Below are 16,646 nucleotides of genomic sequence, written 5' to 3'. Positions count from 1 at the left end.
TGAGTCAGTGAGATTGTGGACTAAACAGCACACTGGATAAGCTAATCTGTCATTGGGAAGTGGCATCCTGAAGTTGGAATGTTTTGGGCAAAGGATAGACAAGATGGCCCCTTAACCAGCTCAGTGCAAAGGTCCAATTAGCTCTCCATCCCCAGTTCTGCTTCACTGTTCTGACTAAAATCTATAGAACACCATTAAAGGTGAGACTTCTGGGGGCCACAGACCATCCTCACTTGAGAGTATAATAGTTTGTGGGCACCAAGGGCATTTTGCTAACCATAGTCATCTGCTGCGTTTTACACACCTCCACCAGCAGCTGTGTCCCTGGCCGGTGTACTTGGATGGCACATAACCCATTGCCACATTCTTCTTCAGGCAAGGCGAAGGGCAGCCACTGGTCACAGTACCAATCATGGTGCCTTCCATGCTCAGGATGGGTCTGTGTGCCCACGTTGGGACCCCCTCACATATCAACCCCACACGTCTTCGCTGCACCTCACCCTTCAGTTGTGGAACAATGACTTTGGCTCCTGGGAAGTCCATAATAGCTCGGCGGCGCTTTCCCAAAGTCCAGCCAAGGCTGCCCTCCCCCGGTGTGGTGTGCTCATCAATGTCATTCCCATATAAGCAGAGTCCTGCCTCCAGGTGCAGGCTGTCCCGGGCTGCCAACCCTGCCAGCTTCACCTCAGGGTTTTCCAGCAGAGCAGTTGCCAGGTGTACTGCTTCAGAAGTTGGCACTGAGATCTCCACACCATCCTTTCCTGTGTATCCACAGTGGGTCACAGGACAGCCAGACACACCAAACACCTCCATCACAGCACTGGTCCTGAAGGGCAGTTTCCTCAGGTCATCTGCTACACCAGCCTGCAGCATTGGGCTGCAGTGGGTCCTTGCAGGGCTAATAGAGCATTATCTATCACCTCCAGGCCCACAGCACTGCCCCTGTTCTGAAACTCCTTGACCTTGTCCTGCATGAGTGCCAAGTCCTTGTCCCAGCAGCCAGCGTTGGACACTACATATAGGTGTCCCTCAGTAGTATTGGTCACAATCAAGTCATCTAAGATACCTCCAGCTTAGTTGGTAAAGAGTGACAATGTTCCCTGATTTGGCCTTAATTCAGCAATGTCTCCAACCACTAGACTCTCCAACAGCTTCACCCGGTCACAGCCAAATATTTTGGTCTGCAGCATGTGGGACACGCCAAAGAGCGAGCAGTGACGGCGTGTATGCACGTGCGACTCAACGTGACTGTCTCGGTACTGCACAGGCAGACTCCACCCCGCAAAGGCCACCATTTTCCCTCCATGGGCCAAGTGGAAGTCATAGAGTGGAGTTCTGTGGAGCACATCCTGTGGGCAGTCAGGCTTAATGCCACCAGGGCCCCAGGACCCAGCAGCCTCCCTCCCCCGTCCTCCAAAGTCAGCAGTTCCCTTTATCCCACCTGTGAACCGTGTTTTCTTTTTTTAAAGAATTTTCTTTCTTTAAGATATTTTATTTACTTATTTATTTGAGATGGAGAAAGAGGCAGAGGGAGAATGGGCATGCCAACCACTGCAAACGAACTCCAGATGCATGTGCCACCTTGTGCATCTGGCTTACATGAGTCCTGGACAGTCGAACCGGGATCTTTTGGCTTTGCAGGCAAACGCCATCTCTCCAGCCCTGTGTATGTGTTTTCTGTGTGTTGGGTTGGTTCTGTCTTTACACTCCTGTGAAGCTAGGTACCAGTCCTTTTCCCAAACACAGTCACCCCACAACTAATCCTCTTGCATCTAGCTCTACTCTTTCTCCCCTCAACTCTACTTAAACAGACAGTATTAGGAAAAAAATGGATTCTCAAATCATTCTTATCTTTTCATCTGCACTGCAGTTATGGTTCTGCTTCCTTTCAGAGTGAGTATGGCTTCACCTGGGAATAAGGGACAGACATAGATTAAGAAGATAGTAGGGGGCTGGAGAGATGGCTTAGCGGTTAAGCGCTTGCCTGTGAAGCCTAAGGACCCTGGTTCGAGGCTAGGTTCCCCAGGTCCCATGTTAGCCAGATGCACAAGGGGGCGCACGCGTCTGGAGTTTGTTTGCAGTGGCTGGAGGCCCTGGCACGCCCATTCTCTTTCTCTCCCTCTGTCTTTCTCTCTGTGTCTGTCGCTCTCAAATAAATAAATAAATAAATAAATAAATAATTTAAAAAAAAAAGAAGATAGTAGGGCTAGAGAAATGACTCAGTGGTTAAGGTGCTTGCCTGCAAAGCCTAAGGACCCAAGTTCAATTCCCCAGCACCCATGTAAAGCCTGATGCACAAAGTGGCACATGCATCTAAGGTTGGAAAAAAGAGATGATAATAGAGGGACTGGAGAGATGGCTTAGTGGCAAAGGTCCTTGCTTGCAAAGCCTAAGGATGCAGGTTCAATTCCCCATACCCACATAAGCATGCACATACATCTAGAGTTCTTTTGCAGTGGCTAAAGACTCTGGCATGCCCATTCTCTCTCTCACTCACAAATAAAAAAATAAAATAAAATTTATTTTTAAAAAAGATGAGGGCTGGAGAGGTGGCTTAGCAGTTAAGCGCTTGCCTGTGAAGCCTAAGGACCCCGGTTCAACACTCAATTCCCCAGGATCCATGTTAGCCAGATGTACAAGGGGACGCACGCGTCTGGAGTTTGTTTGCAGTGGCTGGAAGCCCTGGCACATCCATTCTCTCTCTCTCCCTCTCTCTCTTTATCTCTCTTTCTCTCTGTCACTTTCAAATAAATAAATAAATAAAATGAACAACAACACAAAAAATAAAAATAAAAAAAAAGATGGAGTCAGGCATGGTGGTACATGCTTTTAATCCCAGCACTCAGGAGGCAGAGGTAGAAGGATTGCCATGAGTTTAAGGCTACCCTGAGAATACAGAGTGAATTTCAGGTCAGCCTAAGCCAGAGTGAGAGCCAACCTCAAAAAAAAAAAAAAAAGATGTGTCTATGTGTGGTGGCACATGTCTTCAGTCCCTGCACTTGGGAGGCAGAGATAGGAGGATGGCTATGAGTTCGTCAGCCTGAGCTAGAGTGAGACACCTCATTGAAAAAAAAAAAAATTAAAACTGTGTGTGGGTGTGGGTGGCACAAAACAGAGTTATCTGGTTCTCTAGTACTCTTTTGTTTTGTGTTGTGAGGGCTCAAACCTAGGGCTTCTTACATGCTAGGTACCTGCTCTACCACTGAACTGTTTCCCTAGCCCTCTTTTTACTTTTTTTTAAAAAAGTTTTTAGAGGAAGGGTCTCTCTCTCTCCAGCCCAGGCTGACCTGGAATTCATTATGTAGTCTCAGGGTGGCCTTGAACTCAAGGCAATCCTCCTACTCTGTCTCCCGAGTGCTGGGATTAAAGGCGTGCACCACCATACCCGGACTCTTTTTACTTTTTTTTTTTTCAAGAGAGGGTCTCACTATAGCTCAGGCTGGCCTGAAATCACTATGTAGTATCAGGGTGGCCTTGAACTCAAGGCAATCTGCCTACCTCTGCCTCCCAAGTGCTGGGCTTTTTACTTTTTAAAAAAAATAATTACCTATTTATTTATTTGCAAGGAGAGAGAGGGAGAGAGAGGAGAAACAGAATGGGCATGCCAGGGCCTCCAGCTGCTACAAACCCCAGGTACATACACCACTCTGTGCATCTGGCTTTAGGTGGGTACTGGGTTACCAAACCTGGGGGATACTAGGGAGTCAAACCTGGGTCGTTAGGTTTTGCAAGCAAGCATTTTAATCTCTGAGCCATCTCTCCATAACCTCTTCTTGCTTTTTATTTTGAAGCTCTCTCTCACTAAGTTTCCCAGGTAGCTTTGAACTCCTTATGCAGTCCAGGCAAGCCTTGAACTTGCCATCCTCCTGCCTCAGCTCCCCAAATAACTGGGGTTACAAGCCTGTGCCAACATGCTTAACTTTTTTTTAGTTAGTTAGTTTTTGGTTTTTGTTTTTCAAAGTAGGGTTTCACTGTAGCCCAAGCTGACCTGAAATTCATTATGTAGTCTCAGGGTGGCCAGGAATTCATAGCGATCCTCCTACTTCTGCCTCCCGAGTACGGCATTAAAGGCGTGTGCCACCATACCTGGCCATGCTTAGCTTCTTTTTTGTTTACTTTTACTTATTTATTTGAGGGTGACAGACAGACAGAGAGAAAGAGGTAGAGAGAGAGAGAATGAGCACACCAGGGCCTCCAGCCACTGCAAACGAACTCCAGACGCGTGCGCCCCTTGTGTATCTGGCTAACGTGGGTCCTGGGGAATCGAGTCTCGAACTGGGGTCCTTAGGCTTCACAGGCAAGCGCATAATGGCTGACAGCGTCTTACTATATAGCCCAGGTTGGCTTTGAATTTTTTGATTTTTTTTTTTAATGAGAAAGAGAATTGGCACGCCAGGGTGTCTAGCCCCTGCAATTGAACTACAGATACGTGTGCCACCTTGTGCCCATATGTGACCTTGCGCATGTGTCACCTTGTTCATCTGGCTTACATGGGGCCTGGGGAGTTGAACATGGGTCCTTAGGCTTTGCAGGCAAGAGCATTAACCACTAAGCAATCTCTCCATCCCTATTTTGTTTGCTTGAGGCAGGGTCTCACTCTGTAGCCAAGGCTGGCCTCAAACTCGTAGAAATCTCCTACCTCAGTCTCCCAAGTGCTGGGATAATAGGTGTGAGCCACCATATCTGGTTTGACTTTGAATTTTTGATCCTCTCATCTGTGCCTCTGAAGTGCTGGGATTATAGAAATTCACCATCATGCCTTTCATTTTTTTTCAAATCTTTCTCCTCATTCTACATCTAAATGTAAATATTCCTTAAGTTTGTTTTTGCATAGACCTTTTATGGGGGACCTTATACACGTAATACTTCCAACTGTCACCTGGTCTTCATTCTAACTCCCTTATCTGTGCTTTATAAGAAAAATATTTATTTGAGAAAGAGGTCAAGTGGCCTTCTGCCTTTGCATCTGAACTGCAGATGCATGTGCTACTTTGTTTATCTGACTTTACATGGGTACTAGGGAATCAAACCCAGGAGGGTAGGTTTTGTAAACAAGTACCTTTAACCACTGAGCCATCTCACCAGCTCTTTCTTACGTTCACAGGTTTTTGTCATTTTGTTGTTTTTCAAGGTAGGGCCTTGCTCTAGCCTGGATTGACCTGTAATTCATAATGTAGTTTCAAGCTGGTATCAAACTCACAATGATCCTCCTACCTCTGCCTCCCAAGTGCTGGGGATTAAAGGCATGTGCCAGCATACCTGGCTTCCAGCTTCTTTATGCTTTTATTAAACCATTTTTGTGGCTGGGAAGATGGCTCAATGATTAAAGGTGCTTCCTTGCAAAGTCTGCCAGCCTGGGTTCAATTCCCACACCACCTACATAAACCACATGTATGAAGTGGCACAAGCATCTGGCATCTGTAGTGGTGAGAGACCTTGGCAAGCTGGGACACACACATATACACATGTGCATGGAGTGCACCCACACACATGCACACACAAATAAATTAATTAAAATTTTAAAGTTTTTAGAAAAATGCAAATATGGGACAGGCATGGTAGTGCACACATTTAATCCCAGCACTTGGGAGGCAGAGGTTGGAGGATCACCATGAGTTGAGGACACCCTGAGACTACATAGTGAATTCCAGGTCAACCTGGGATATAGCAAGACCCTACCTCAATAAAACAAAAAACAAAAAAAAAAAAAAAAAAAAAAAAAAGAAGAAGAAGAAAGAAAAAAAAGAGGAAGAAAAAGAAAATAAAAATGCAAAGTTCTGTTTACTATGCAGTTTAAACTGTCTTGAGTATGGATCACTTCTATGGTATAATTAATCTTTTCATTTCTTTGTTTCTAAGACAGCATCTTGCTATGTACTCCAGAGTGGTCTTGAACTCATGATCCTCTAGCCTCCCAAGGACTGAGACTATATATATATATCACCATTCTTGACTTTGTCTTATTTTTGCCTCTGTAGAACAGATTTCTGAAAGTAAATTCATGGTCATTCCCTACATCTCTCTGAATTACTCTAGAAGAAGTACTGATCAAATAGTGGCAGGTTTTTTTTTTTTTTTTTTTTTTTTTGTCATCCATCAATGGCACAGTAGTCCAACAGAGCCCATCTCTGTGTTTATAAGTCTGGTGTCTCCTAATACAAAAGCAGTGCAGTGATTTGTGGCAAGGGTCAAGACCTAGAAACTAGACTGCCTGGATTCAGCTCTTGTTGTTATTTACTCTGTGGTTCTAGACAAACTTCTATACCTGAGTATTTCATCTACAAAATATGAACAATGATATTCCTTAATTCACTTACTTCTAAGTATTAAATGAATTACTAAGACAGAACTAGCTCATATGAACTGTATAACTAGCTGTTACTGTAACCATTTATCTTTCACAGTTTGATATTAGTATAGTCATCCACCTGATTGCCAGTTACAAAATTGGTAATCTTTGTTTTAAGTTTTTTTTAAATATCTATTTATATGTTTATTTAAGAGAGAAAGAATTCATGTGGCTTATGTCGTCCCGGGGAATCAAACCTGGGTTGTTTGGCTTTGCAGGCAAGTGCCTTAGGCCCTAAGCCATCTCTCCATCCCTGTTTTTTGTTTTTTGCCATTAAATAAATTTATTTGTTAAAATAATTCAACTCCAAATACAACTGTTGAATTTGCATTGAGTTATAACTACAATATGTATTTTAATTGAAATGTCAGGGTTTAACAACTGAAATTGTTACCAAACAATAAACTGCTGTCCAATTTTCAATGGTCAGTTGTATTAGAGCTCAAAAATTAACTGTGAACTAGATCTCTGGGAAGCCCCAAATCAATAATGATAAGTCTGTTTACCAAACCTACTGCAGTCCTTCTGGAAACCCTGACCAAGATTTGAATAGACGCAAGATAACCAGTTAAAGAGAACAAAAAGACCCCCCCCCATAGTCTTTAACATATGATTGGCTAAGGAGACAAATTAAAGCTTAACCAGTGCTAACATGGGACCACTGATAGAGACAGAAAAGGGAAGAAATAGACAGAACACCCAACAGCAACAGACAAAGCTCTTTCATAGTCACAGATACTGATGCATTCACATGAGGAAACAAACAACAGGCATCCTTAGGCAACACCGTTCAAACGGAAAAGCAAGTGTCAGTAATTTTACCACAGAAAGCGATGGCTGCCCCAGCAAGGAACTCCAACATTTAGTCAAAATTCTGCAAACCAAAGGACGAAGCCATCAAAGCGCTTCAGCAGAGTAAGGAGACCTGTCATACTTCTGATCCCATGCTGACTTGGTGTGTGTGAGCTGAACGACATGAAAGGCATCCGCGCCCATCACAATCACAGTTACATAACTCAAAGTTGCAATGTTAAGAGAAAAAAAAATGCTGCTTTGCACCAAGGCAAATGAACAAAAGAAAACTTCATCATAATAGCTAAAGAAAAAATGGGTCTTTGCATCAAACCACAAGCTTTTTAAGGCATGTTAGAACTTACTCTTATCTGGTACTAGTCTGATCAGGGCATTAAATAAATAGCATACCAGTGGTCTCCAGCTCTCCTCCGTGGCCTCTACGGTTTCAGGTGCCATCAAGTAGAATCGTCCTGGCTTGGGGCTTTTCATTCCCAGCAAACGCTTTCAGCAGTTGGGCCCATGCCGGAGGAGTGCAAAGTGCAAGTGTCTCCAGTGTGGGTGACCTGCTGCCTGCCCACCACGGAAGGGAGGGCCAGTGAGACACTGGTCAGGTAACTGGGTCAGTTTTTGGTAACATCTCTACAGGAAAAGCCCATTTCATTGTCTGACAAACATTTCTACTAGACATTTTTCCAGACCCTTCACATGATCTCATCCACGTTTTTCCATCCATATAGCAATCCATGACATAAAATTGAGGGATCTGTATCACTTGCAGAATTATCTTGAGACATTAAAGGTTTCAAAATTCAACCAATTCACTAACATTTCTACTTCAGTAGATAAAAGATACTTCTTGAATCTTTGATTTCTCTGAGCCAAATCAACTTTTACCTACTGAAATTTGAAAACTGGGTAGAACTTTTTCTCCTATAAATGAGATACTTCCTAACTGAGGAAAATTGTACTAAAGATTATAAATATTCACAACTTAAAAACTTTGTAATAACCAAGACCTGGTTTTATCCACATTATTTCTTCAGTTTTCTCATATATGAAAAATACTATTGCCTTTGTTTTCCATTCTTTCAACTAAACACTTGGGGGAGGGGCTACCAAGTGTATGAGTCAAATAATTTAAAAGAAAAAATGCGTTTTTTTTATATACTACATTCTGCAGTATGGATTCTCAGTATAGTCAATTATCTCTGGTTTGTGCCAAAGTCTTAGCAACAATAAACACACATGCACACACAGACACACTCTTCTCTCAGTTACACATGTAAGACCAGAGGTTACAAGACTGTGGAACAAGGACGGTGCAGGCAGGAAGTATATGGCAGGCTCAGTGACATTGCAGTTCCAAAGGCCAAATTTATCTCCAGAAGGGGGCTCAAGACAATCTCTTGAGCACTCACAGCTCTGAAGTGAGGTGAAAAACTCTGAGGTTGATTGCAAAAACTTCACAGTAGGTTTCCCCTGCGCCGTCACTCACACACATGATAACCACCTCATGGCTATGAAAGCCAAAAATGTCGGGCTTGAGCACCTTTTCAAAACAAAATATACACTCTGGCTGTATTTGCCACTTCAGTAATCAGGGCAAACTTGTTACAAAAAAAACCTTTATATAATTCTGCAACAAAATTAAAGATAAAAAGCTTTTTGTTTAAATTGTATTTTATTTTTTTTAATTTTATTTATTTATTTATTTGAGAGCGACAGACACAGAGAGAAAGACAGATAGAGGGAGAGAGAGAGAACAGGGCCTCCAGCCACTGCAAACGAACTCCAGACGTGTGCGCCCCCTTGTGCATCTGGCTAACGTGGGACCTGGGGAACTGAGTCTCGAACCGGGGTCCTCAGGCTTCACAGGCAAGCACTTAACCGCTAAGCCATCTCTCCAGCCCATAAAAAGCTTTTTGTACCTTGCCTTCCACTCTGTAATTTATGTTCTACTTTTAAGTCCAAATTATTTCATGTGGTGATTCTTATCTTTTTTTTTTCTTTTCTTTTCTTTTGAAATATCTGCAACATAGCTCTGCTACAGCAAACTGGATTTCCAAAGCAGGTGAGTCAAAGGTGTCACACCACAATCATAACCCTTAAAGGCAGGGAGGAACTGGCCGATTTAGTGAACATGAACATGAAATGGTAATGAACATGAAAATGTCAAGGACTTGTCCTGTCCTTAGGGGAAGGTTCTGCAAACAGGAACATGGCTGCAGCATGGCTTCGTTTTCCTTCCTTGATGGTCCTGGTTAATCATTATGGTGCTCTTGTTAGTAAGGCTGGGCGATCATCTCAGCTGCTACTTTCATCTTCGCTCCTTAATAGAGGGTGGGCTTGCGGCTGTCATTCCAACGTCAAACCCTTGTGAGAGCCTCTGTTTTCTGTGCAAAGCAGGTGATTTAACAAATTCTAACCGTGGTGACTTTTCTCTATCAAGGAGTGAGCTTCCTGTCACAGATCAGGAGAACCCCTACACTTCAGCATTAACTTGGCAAGAAAGAAACATGTTGGCTGGGCAAGGGCTCTCTCTGCCTGCAGTGTGGTTGGCAAGGGAGAGGCTATTTTCTTGATGCCCACACTGGTTAGAAGCTCTATCACAAGTCCTGAAATTCAGCACTCTCATAGGAAAATATTCCTCCTTTATTAATTTTTTTAAGATGACAAAATATTTTAAATCCGGGTGCAGTGGCGCACATCTTTTTTTAATTTTTATTTATTTATTTATTTGAGAGCTAGAGACACAGAGAGAAAGACAGTTAGAGGGAGAGAGAGAGAATGGGCGCGCCAGGGCTTCCAGCCTCTGCAAACGAACTCCAGACGCATGCGCCCCCTTGTGCATCTGGCTAACGTGGGACCTGGGGAATTGAGCCTCGAACCGGGGTCCTCAGTCTTCACAGGCAGGTGCTTAACCGCTAAGCCATCTCTCCAGCCCAAGATGACAAAATATTTTAACTGTAAGTGGTGATAGGAATTCTACTGGCTTCTCTCATGATTAGTTTTGCTTTGTACAGAGTTGCTTCTGTCAACTCAGTGACAATCACTTTCAAGTGAGGTCACCCTGTAGCACGATGGCCTATGCCTTCGAGTTGCAGATAGTGATAGGGGACAATGGTGACAACTGTGGTTACTGAGCCAGAGGTACTCAGACAACACCAAGTGGCCGTCACTGCTTGTTTCTGAATAAGAGCTGCAGGGCACTGTGGACTCACATCCTATCAACTGCAGCAGAGTAGTCCGGGTTCCTGTCGCCTACAGATCTGGGCCAACCCTGTCCAGGACAGGCACGTTCAGATGCTATTGTATGTTACAGGTGGAACAGCAGGGGTCATCTTTGTCGGGCTGAGCCGCATAGTTCATCTGCCTCAGGAGTTCTACAAAGAGGTCGTCCACCATGGTTTTACTCTTAGCGGAAGTGCCCATAAAGGGGCAGCTCCACTCTTCAGCCAGGGCTCGGCCTTCACTAGAGGACACTTCTCTTGCTCTCTAGATCCACTTGGTTCCCAACCAGGATGACTGGCACTTTCTCATATGGCTTGACTCAGATGATCTGACCCTGCATGGGCTTGGTGTCCTGGAAGCTCTGCTCGTTGACCAGGCTGTAGATGAGGATGAAGCCCTGGCCGTTCTTTTTTTTATTTAATTTCTTTTTGTTTATTTTTTATTTATTTATTTGAGAGCGACAGACAGAGAAAGAGGCAGAGAGAGAGGAGAGTAGGTGCGCCAGGGCTTCTAGCCACTGCAAAGGAACTCCAGACGTTTGCGCCCCCTTGTGCATCTGGCTAACGTGGGTCCTGGGGAATCGAGCCTGGAACCGGGATAAGCCATCTCTCCTGGCCGTTCTTGATGTACAGGTCCCACATGGACGCGAACTGCTCGGTGCCTGCCGTGTCCAGGATCTCCAGCATCAGCCTCAACCAGTCCACCTCAAACTCCTTGCAGTAGAAGTCCTCGATCTCTCTCCCTGTTTCTGTGTCAAATTAAATAATAATTAAAAAACAAACAAACAAACACCAGGATCTGGGGCTGGAGAGATGGTTTAGCGGTTAAGGTGTTTGACTGCAAAGCCAAAGGATCCTGGTTAGATTCTCCAGGAGTTCGTTTGCAGTGGCTGGAGGCCCTGGCACACCCATTCTCCCCCTACCCCTCTCTGCCTCTTTCTCTCTCAAATAAATAAACTAATTAAATTAAGAAAAAAACAGGGCTGGGCGTGGTGGCGCACGCCTTTAATCCCAGCACTCGGGAGGCAGAGGTAGGAGGATCGCCGTGAGTTCAAGGCCACCCTGAGACTACAGAGTTAATTCCAGGTCAGCCTGGACCAGAGTGAGACCCTACCTCTAAAAAGCAAAAAAGAAAAAAACAGGATATGGTGGTAGCATACACCTTTAATCCCAGCACTTGGGAGGCAGAAGGAGGAGGATTGCTGTGAGTTTGAGGCCAGCCTGGGACTACAGAGTGAGTTCCAAGTCAGTGTGGGTGAGTGAGACCAGTCTGGAAAAAAATAAAAGATAAAACATAAAATAAGAACAAGAGAGCCAGGCGTGGTGGCACACACCTTTGATCCAAGCAATTGGGAGGCAGAGGTAGGAGAATTACCAAGAGTTCAAGGCCACCCTGAGACTACCAAGTGAATTCCAGGTCAGCCTGGGCTACAACGAGACCCTACCTTGAAAAACAAATAAAATAAAATAAATACATACATAATAACAGGATGCAGGCTGGAGAGGGACTCGGAGGGTAAAAACACTTGCTTGCAAAGCCTAGGACCCAGGTTCAATTTTCCAGTACCCATATGAAGGCAGATGTATGAATAATGCATTTACAGTGCTAGGAGGCCCTGTTGGCCCATCCATACTTTAACTTTTTCTCTCTCAAATAAATAAATTAAAAACAGGATCCATTTATTGGTTGCTTGCAAGAAATGCAACTCATTGATAAAGGCAAACAGTCCTAGGGTGGAAATACAGAAAGGGGCATTACAAGCAAATGGAGCCAGGAAGCAAGCAGGTGTGGCGACACCAGTATCTGACAAAGTAAACTTCAAGCCAAAAGTAGAAGAAACAAAGACATCATTTCATGTTGGTTAGGAGAACAGTCTGTCAAGAATACCTAACAATTTCTTTTCTCTTTTTTTCTTTCTTTTGCATGCATGTGGCATGCATGTACACGTATGTTTGTGTTTGTATGCATGTGGACACAGATGTGCATGTGGAGGTCAAGGATTGAAGTTAGATGGTTTTTTTTGTTTGTTTGTTTTGGTTTTTCAAGGTAGGGTCTCACTCTAGTCCAGGCTGACCTGTAACTCACTATGTAGCCTCAGGGTGGCCTTGAACTCATGGCGATTCACCTACCTCTGCCTCTCAAGTGCTGGGATTAAAGGTGTGCACCACCACGCCAGGCAATTTTTTTGTTGTTGTTTTGATCACTCTCCACTTTATTTTCTGAGGTAGCATATAGCAGTTACCTTCTTGCTGCTGGGACAAAACATCTCAGTAGAGGCAGCTTGTGGAAGGAAAGAATCTAGTTTCAAGGGGAAGATCCATCATGGCAGGGAGAGCATGCTGAGCAAGCATGGAGGGCTTCATATCCTGTCACCACAGCAGAGAGAAAGCAGCAAGAGGGAGCTGAGCTATGGAACCCTGTGAGGCTGTGCCAATGAACTTCAAGGTCTGCCTCTGGTAACCCACCACCTCCAGAAAGGCTCCACCTCCCAATGGCTCCACACCTCCAGGCTTATTAAATATGAGGCTTATTCACAAACACTTCAGGCTATAGGGGAATTTTTACATATGATCTATCACATAAGGTCTCTCACTTGAACCCAGAGCTCACTGATTCACCCAGTCTAGCTAGTCAGCTTGCCCTGTCTCTGCCTCCCAAGCACTGGGATGACAGGTGTCTGCCCACACCCACCAGCATTTATGGGGATGCTGAGGATCTGAACTCCAGTCCTCTACTTGCATGGCAAGCACTTTATCCACTGAGGTATCTCTCCAAACTTCAACAATTCTAAACATATACACACTGTTGCAGTCAGGTTTGCATTGCTGGCAGAAAACATCAGCCCATGAGCAGTTCGGGGAGAAAAAAAGGTTAATTTTGGTTTACAGACTAGAGGGGAAGCTCCATGATGGCAGGGGAAACAATGACATGAACACAGGGTAGAAATCACCCGTTGGCCAACATCAGATGAATAACAGCAGGAGAGTGTGCCAAACACTGGCAAAAGGAAGCTGGCTATAACACCCATAAGCCCACCCCAAATAATACACTGCCTCCAGAAGGAATTAATTCCCAAATCACCATCAGCTGGGAACCTAGCATTCAGAACACCTAAGTTTATCAATCAAACCACCACACACACTAAACATCAGCACATTCACTTTCATAAAATAAATACTAATATATATAAAGGCACAAATTGACCTCAACACAATAATAGTGGGTGACTTTAATATTCTACTCTCACAATAGATTAAGTCATCTAGACAAAAATAAATAAATAAATATCACAGTTAAATGACAATGTAGATCAATAGGACTTAACACACTGAATTAGGCAGGGTTCTCTAGAGGAATAGAATGAATTTGTATTCTAAAAGGAATCTACTGAATTAGTTTACAGGATATGAGCTGGAGAGTCCAACAATAGCCTTGTGCATCAAGCAAAACCCAGCAGCTGCTCAGTCTATATGACTGGATGCTTCAGCAGTCCCAGTCTGGCACTAAAGGTCTGAAGGCTTCCAGGAGAGGCACTGGTCCTCAGTCCACATTGGGAAGCTGATGAAACTCAGTTCCATTGTCTATAAATAGCCAAATGGGGTAGATGTAGATGCATTGTGGGGGCGGGGAGGGAAGGAATAGCAAGGACAGCCAGGTAAAAAGCATGCACCAGTGAGTACTGGCAGCCAGGCTAAAAGGCTGGATTCTCTTGGAGCTTCTTTACACAAGTAGGGCCACTCACTCTAGAGGAAGGGCTTCCTCCCTCAGTTAATCCTTCCTGGAAACAACCTCACAGACCCACTCATGAGGCGTGTGTTTTACCTGATTCCTAATCTGATACTACCTCTGCCTCCCAAATGCTGGGATTATATTGGTTTCACCACCATGCCTAGTTTTTCTGAGCAGGGTATGCAAAGCCTTGTGCTCATGAATACTAGTAAGCACTCTACTAACTGAGCTACATCCCCAGCACGGTAACTTCTCTGTTGTCTCCTTAAAGGAATATAGCATAATAATAGTTAAATTCATGGAGTTTTGGTGAAAGTTGATGACATCATTACTGTTCAATGAAGTTTAGATATCAATATGTATTTTATCCCTCCGTTTTCTACAGGAAAACAATTGCAAAATTCAATGTAACATAAAAAAGCTAGCCGGGCGTGGTGTCGCACGCTTTTAATCCCAGCACTTGGGAGGCAGAGGTAGGAGCATCGCCGCGAGTTCGAAGCCACCCTAAGACTACTGAATTCCAGGTCAGCTTGGGCTAGAGTGAGACCCTACCTCGAAAACAAAACAAAACAAAAAAAGTAGAAAAGCTAATGATTGCTTGAAACATATTCATGAATATACCTTGTGCACAGACAGGCTGGGCTCAGTGAATGGAAAGGTTCAGGTTGCATATCAACCACAGGGATGAACGGCGCGCCAGATGCTCTTTGGCTCCGGAGCTAGTGCCTCAAGTCAGTTTTTGGGTTTTTTGTTTTGTTTTGTTTTTGTTTGTTTGTTTGCTTGCTTTTTGCTAATAGCGTTTCACTCTAGCCCAGGATGACCTGGAAGACACTATGTAGTCTCAGGGTGGCCTCGAACTCACGGCAATCCTTCTACCTCTGCCACCCAAGTGCTGGGATGAAAGGCGTGCGCCACCATGCCCGGCTCCGCTTGGTCTTAAGTCACTTTTACAGCTGGTCTCGCCGCTGCGTCCAGGGTTTTAGCGCCAGGCTTCGCCCCTCCCTTGGCCGAGGGTAGCGGTGCCAGGCGGCTATTGGAGGAGCGGGCCTGGGCGGGGCGTGCTGGGCGGCGGGTCTGCGGCTGGGCTCGGCGGCAGCCTGCGCTCGGTTCCTCCGTTGCCCTTGAAGCCCCGGCCCGGTCCCCATGGCTGCGCTGGCGGCCCTTGTGCGCGGCGCCGTCCGCGGGCGCGGCTCCCTGCAGCGGAGGCTGATGCAGGTGAGTGGGGGGCGGGGACGGGGGCGGGGGCGGGCCGGGGGTGTGGGGGGGGAAGGGGATCTAGGCCGCAGCAGCAGCTCCCGGCGGGGACCCGGGCAGCCGAGTCCCCGCTTTGGAAGGTCGGGCCCCGCGGAGGCCCCGGAGGGTAGGGTGGGCGCCGACCCCGCGCGTCGCCGAGCCCAGGGCGCCGCGGAGCCCTCGTCATCGCTGGTGCACGGATTCGGGCGGGACGGCCTGGCCTTGGCCCGCGCCCAGCCTCCCCTCGGCCCGTCTGCTTCTCTGGCTGCTGAGTCGCCGGGACTTTCTTTAAAGCCTGTGTGTGAACATTATTATCAAGAGAGGTTTTCTTCTCCTCCTTGTCGTCCAGAAAATAGGTATTAGTCTTACGGCACGCTCTGATAATAAGACATCTTAAAACTTACCAGGGAACAAAATGGCTACTCAGATAATACAAGAAATAAATGTTACTTGGAGTGGGTGTCTCTCTTCTGGCTACTGTATCTAGGGAACACTGTAGGACCCTTGAAAGGACGATTTTTTTTTCTTTTCTTTTTTGTTCTTGTTTTTCCGAGGTAGGGTTTCACTCTAGTCCAGGCTGACCTAGAATTCACTATGTAGTCCTAGGGTGGGGGAACTCAGGACCATCCTCCTGCCTCTGCCTGCCAAGTGCTGGGACTAAAGGCGGGGGCCATCAGGCCTAGCAGGACTGATTTTTCTATGCCTTAGCAAGAGAGCCCACACTCCAAGTTTGGTGTCTTGCAAAGCCTTGGAAATAGGTAAAGGACTTGGGACTGTCTTTGAGATCTAGGCTTTAAGAGTCTGGATTTGACTTAACCCTTTGAAGTTCGCTGATGTTTCGGTTTCTAGCAAATCAGCGGTCATGGTGAATTAGCACGCAGAAGAACCTGTCTGGGTGGAAAGTCACATTCCTAAATTGGGGTGCTGGCAATAACAGCTGTGTTATGCAAGAGATTGTGAAAGGATAATGAAGGGCACTACGATTATGGAGTGAGGGTGGGAACTGAGGGAAAAGGAAAATGGCCCATGCTTGGTCCCAGCCACTTCAGAGGCTGATGCAGGAGCAGCTTGAGCTCAGGGGCTTCAAACCCACACCAGCTGTTTGGCAAGATCCTGTCTCAAAGAAAGAGAGAGAAAAAAAAAAAAAAAAATCCTGGGTGAGTAAAATAATAAAAAAGCCAGAAGGGTAGGTTTCCAGGAAAGATAAGTCTGTCCCTTCCTCCCCTCCTTCCTTCTTTCCCTTTGTCCCTCCCCTCCTTTCTTTCCTCGTGGTCTCTCCCATCCTTCCTCATGGTTTTGCTGTTTTAGC

The 16,646-nt window shown here is 45.4% G+C and overlaps 1 protein-coding gene and 2 pseudogenes across 1 annotated transcript in view; 1 reads left to right on the top strand and 2 right to left on the bottom strand.

Moving 5' to 3' along the window:
• Positions 1 to 229: 229 nt before the first annotated feature.
• Positions 230 to 7,633, bottom strand: LOC101617877 (annotated as a pseudogene).
• A 2,705-nt stretch (positions 7,634 to 10,338) lies between these two features.
• Positions 10,339 to 15,249, bottom strand: LOC101618176 (annotated as a pseudogene).
• Positions 15,184 to 16,646, top strand: part of Acat1 (acetyl-CoA acetyltransferase 1) — a 34,463-nt gene continuing 33,000 nt past the window's right edge. The window contains exon 1 of the mRNA XM_045145505.1: positions 15,184 to 15,319. Coding sequence (XP_045001440.1) covers positions 15,248 to 15,319 — 72 coding nt within the window. The 5' untranslated portion in view covers positions 15,184 to 15,247. The remainder of the gene's footprint in view (positions 15,320 to 16,646) is intronic.

This window comes from Jaculus jaculus, chromosome 3, assembly GCF_020740685.1.
Source record: "Jaculus jaculus isolate mJacJac1 chromosome 3, mJacJac1.mat.Y.cur, whole genome shotgun sequence".
Taxonomy (NCBI): Eukaryota; Metazoa; Chordata; class Mammalia; order Rodentia; family Dipodidae; genus Jaculus; species Jaculus jaculus.
The sequence above is the reverse complement of the archived record's forward strand: the minus strand, read 5'-3'. Positions and strand labels throughout refer to the sequence as shown.